Genomic DNA, 5,177 nt, shown 5'->3' on the forward strand with positions numbered 1-5,177 from the left:
AGAAGACTTGGAAATAGGATGATGCGTTTCATGTTATAGTTGATAGATCACCCCATTTCTCTTAATTTGTTTTTAGTTCAGTACAGTTAATCACAAATTGAATTGATGTGTGCAAAAACAGCTATATATTTCAAACATCTTATTTAAATAGTTTTTTTTTATATACTGTTAAACTGTATCAACTATAAAGTCTTTAGCAAAAAGTTATAAAGTAATAAATTTTTTAGATTAAATCATCCTTAATGGATGCCAACAAATTTATCTACAAACTAATACCATAATCATAAAAATCGAATTACAAATTAAAAATTTATGAAAAATCAATCTTAGTCAAAATTTTAGTGTGGCGGAATTTTGTGCCGAAGAGTTTATATTAGATTTTAACAACTTTTATATGGCATTATTACCTATTTAAAAAAATAAAATCGATGATTCTAAGCGAATAAATCCACTGTTAAAATTGTTGATTGTGCGTTAATCAAAGCGTGAATATCGGGTCGATCAATCAAATCGAGGCGCCTTTCGCAAAGGTCGTGGCCGTATTGCGGTTTCTGTTTTGGCCTAATGGAGACAGAAAATTAACGACGTCCTATTCGACATTCCATTTTTAGAAATGTCGAGGACCAATAACCTAAAATAAGGATCCTATTTTTAAGTCGAAACCCTCGAGAATAATTTTTTCATTTGGAGAAATACAAATCTTACTGAATACAATCCTAAAATTGTATCAAAAGATATTGGACGATGGCTTAAGAACAAAAGCGTTGTGTGAAATACGTCTTCTATTTTTGTTATTACTCTTGAAAACGTCAGTTACTGAAATATGTAGTCGTTTCATGAAATTGACTAGGCATTTCAGGAAATAAGAAATTTCTTTGTTTGACGCCGACAATATATTTTTTTACTTTTTATTTAATAGGGAACCTTAATTTTTATTAAACTTACTGAAATCTGCTTATACATTTTGTGTACGCCAATTAACAATATACAAACAACTAGAAATTAAATCTAAAAAATATATTGAAGATATTAATTTAATTGATGAGATACGAAAAAATTTCGCAAAGCATCAGTTACTCTCTTATTTTAAATGGAACACCCAGTATATTATTCCGATATTCAATGGAGAATTAATGTCTCTTCAAAATACTATTAAGGTTGCCTACCCTTCAAACAAAGATTTTCCTAGATATTTTCATTTACATGATTTGATTTGAGTAGATCTTTATTATTTGATAAAATCTAGGTGGCTGTAATATGGTCTGACGTTACTTCAACATAATTGTCTAATTAGTCCAACTTTAACAACTAGTTATCATTTTGAGTCAGTTAAAACAAAAAAAAAATCTCAGAAATTTACCGAAAATGCAAACTTATCTTACATCAGAAAGAATTGATATGATTCTATTAGTTGGTGAATGCAGTGTAATTCACCAATAATATTCTTTCAATAGAATACTTAAATGCTCCTGATTTTATCTAGTCTGGGTTTTTCTATGGGGATATGTTAAAGACAGTGTTTACAAAAGTCGACCAACTAGTGTCGACAACATGAGAGAAATTATTGTAGCTGCTTTTCAAGGTAGAACTCTACATATGCCTTTTAAAAAGAAAAGAGCCTTTTGAAAAGAATCATTTTATGCAGTTAACAGGAAAGGAAGCATTTTGAGCATTTGATTTCATTTAGCTAATTTTTGTCGCCTAATTTTAGGTTTATATCTAGTTTTAATTCTGTAATAATTAAAATATATTTTAAACGTGTATCTTTTTATTACCCTTGAGTATTTTACTCTATAATCTTTAATTTTTGTTAAATTAACAAAAGGTATCACACAGCCACCTAGATTTTTTCAAATAATAAAGATTTACTGACGCAAAATCATTAAAATTAAAATATGTTGGAAAATCTTTGTCTGAGGGGTAGACAACCTTAATAAAATTTCGAAGATATATAAATTCCCCATTGAACACCGGAAAGATATACTGGGTGTTCCAATTAAAATAAAGGAGTAGCTTGCTTTTAAAAGTGACTAATGTTCCATATTAATTTTGTCTCACCCTGTATAACTTTTCGGGTTAAATTTCAATTTGGTTTAACATACAATGTTTACTGTAATTAAATATCAGGCTATACAAGGTCAACTAAAATTTAGGTGGCTGTTATCAAAATTTAAATTTTACTCATCATTTTCAGATAATGTGAAATATGTCAAAATTCTTAGATTTTAGGTATATGCATCTTTAATGAAACTCACCTTTATTTTTTTCCCAGAATCCCAAAATCAATTAATATATAGGGTGTTCCATTAGAAAAAACACAACTTTGATGTGTAACTTTTTTTGGTATACCCTGTATAATTCTATATAATTTTATAAAATGCTTTCATTTAACCTAAATATGCTGCCAAAATTTCATTTCGATATAGATTAATGATAAACTACCGATCTCCTTGGAACTTCCGCGGCGTATGAGAGGCACCACCCTGTATAAACAGTTATTATTTACATCAACAAAATTCACCTTCTTAACAGCATTTAAGGGATATAAAGGGTCATTACTACCGCTTTCCAGTTCAAAATATTCTAATAAAGTAAGCTATTAAGCTATTTTGTACACTTCGCACTAAAAGAGGTACTAAAACGAACAATGTTCGACTGCAAGGTCTCTTAGTAAACATTTTTAAACTTAAGAATCACAACACAATTCATTTAAACCAAAAACTTGTAATACAAAACTAAAGTGTCAAAACAAATGCCAATGTAAGGAAAGAAATAAATAAATGTGACAACTTGACATGTTTTATAGCACCTGAGTTACCACCTGAATCCCCAGCGGGAAATTTAAATTCCAGTTAGTCAGCACGGCGTCGAATATGTTCCATGATTGGCAACAATGAATTTAAAAATCGCGCCCTCGATTACGTAACTAAAAGTTTAATTGGTATCGAATAATAATATATATAGAAAATATATATAAGGATAAAGGAAAATTTATAGAAAATTGTTTTAACGAAAAAAGTTTTTTAATATTTAGCAACATTAAATAATTGCTCTCTGCATATACAATTAAATTATTAATTATAACATAAATGACGCATGTTATACATTACTCTAGATTAAAAATATACGAGGATGGTCTGAAAAGTTTCCGACCTCAACGTGAAGATGGCAGCACTCGTAGATAAAAGTTAGTGAATTTTAATTGTTCATCTGTTGACAGTTATTCACCAAAATTGCAGCCATTTTGGACGCGCAGTTGTTATGTAACAGCCGTTTGAGTGAGTTGAGTGTTTTTGCGAAAATGGACAAAATCGAGTATCGAGCTGTCATTAAATATCTGGTTTTGAAAGGCAATACGTCTACACAAATTAAGCATGAGTTGGATTCTGTGTATGGGGTCTCTGCACCATCATTTACCACAGTGAAATTTTGGGCAGCTGAATTTAAACGTGGCCGTAAGAGCTTGGGAGACGATGAACGTTCGGGACGTCCAAAAACTGCAACTACCGACGATAATATCGTCAAAGTTCACCAAATGGTGCTAGACGACCGCCGAATTAAAGTGAGAGAGATAGCAGAGATTATGAACATATCAAAAGAACGTGTTTGTCACATATTAAATCAAGATTTAGGCATGAGAAAGCTGTCCGCGCGTTGGGTGCCGCGTTTGCTCACGTTAGACCAAAAGCGTGTTCGAATGAACATTTCCAACGTTATGTTGGCGCAGTTTAGGCACAATAAATGCGAATTTTGGCGTCGATTAATTACTGTAGATGAAACTTGGATACACCACTACACACCAGAAACAAAAATACAGTCCAAACAGTGTACGGCAAAGGGAGAACCGGCTCCAAAAAAAGCAAAAACTGTTATTTCGGCTGGGAAAGTGATAGCAACTGTTTTTTGGGATAGTCATGGAGTTATTTTAATTGATTATCTTCAAAAAGGAAAAACTATCACAGGAGCATAATACGCATCATTACTTGACAAGCTAAAAGCAGAACTTGCGGAAAAACAGCCACATTTACAGAAGAAGAAAATCCTGTTTCATCAAGATAACGCACCGTCTCACACCTCAGCGGTTTCCATGGCGAAAATCCATGAATTACGGTTTGCACTGCTTGACCATCCGCCTTACTCACCAGATTTAGCCCCTGGCGACTTTTTTTGTTCCCTCATTTAAAAATTGCGCTCGGAGGACAGATATTTTCGTCAAATGAAGAGGCAATCACCTTCGTGAACCACTATTTTGCAGAGAAAAACGCCGAGTACTATTTGGACGGGATACAGAGATGGGAGCATCGCTGGGAAAAGTGTGTAGAGTTACAAGGGGACTATGTTGAAAAATAAAAACAAATATTCAGAAAAAATGTCTTGTATCTTTGTTAGGTTGGAAACTTTTCAGACCACCCTCGTATGCATATGCGGCAAACTATTCTTTTGTTCTTTGCCTTTTTTTCAATAACACGTACATAAATATTTCAAGCCCCGTACAGTAAAGGCGACACCACTAAAAAAGGTCAGATAGAGGGATCGCTATAAAATACAAGACATGAATAAATTCAACAAATCGTCTTTTTTGTCGAGTTTGAAGTACATACATTAAGATTCTTTACTTCAAAGGAATAAAATGTATAGAACAGCTGCTATATGTGAAGTCTTAGACTTGCGAAGCCTTGCATTTTATAATGGAAGAGTGTATTTATTAACATTTCCTTTGATATTACTATTACTACTCAAAATAATAAAAACAATCACATTATTACTATAAATTAAATATAAATCGAAATGGGAATAATTACTTAATATCATATAAATATGCCTAATACAATGCGTATAAAAAGCATGGCATATTGTTATTTAGTTATTTAAGAGTTTTAAATAAGTGCAAATATTTATTAGGGTATAGTTCGGCCCCAGGAACACGTCTATGAGTTTTTTTCGCAAAAAGATGCTGAAAATCGTGCATTTTCATTTAAACCTTCCTGTATAGTTTAGAAAACTTTTCAGAACTGTTTGTTTACCGCAATTTTTTCCACAATATGATTTTTTAATCCCTGATAATACCATGGTTACGCCACTAAAAGGGATGCAATATTGCCACTTCCTACATCTGTATTTTCTAATTATTCAAACGAGTCAAGTAAAAAATTGCTGAAAAGGGGTGAACAATTCAG

The 5,177-nt window shown here is 32.0% G+C and overlaps 1 protein-coding gene across 1 annotated transcript; it reads left to right on the top strand.

The window, feature by feature from the left end:
* The first annotated feature begins 3,133 nt into the window (after positions 1-3,133).
* On the top strand, positions 3,134-4,128 carry LOC115886263 (protein GVQW3-like). The gene has a single exon (XM_030905357.1). It carries the CDS (start codon positions 3,302-3,304, stop codon positions 3,968-3,970), a length of 669 nt encoding a protein of 222 aa, XP_030761217.1. The 5' UTR covers positions 3,134-3,301; the 3' UTR covers positions 3,971-4,128.
* Positions 4,129-5,177: the final 1,049 nt, after the last annotated feature.

Source organism: Sitophilus oryzae, unplaced genomic scaffold (assembly GCF_002938485.1).
Source record: "Sitophilus oryzae breed Bouriz unplaced genomic scaffold, Soryzae_2.0 scaffold_1145_pilon_pilon, whole genome shotgun sequence".
Classification (NCBI taxonomy): Eukaryota; Metazoa; Arthropoda; class Insecta; order Coleoptera; family Curculionidae; genus Sitophilus; species Sitophilus oryzae.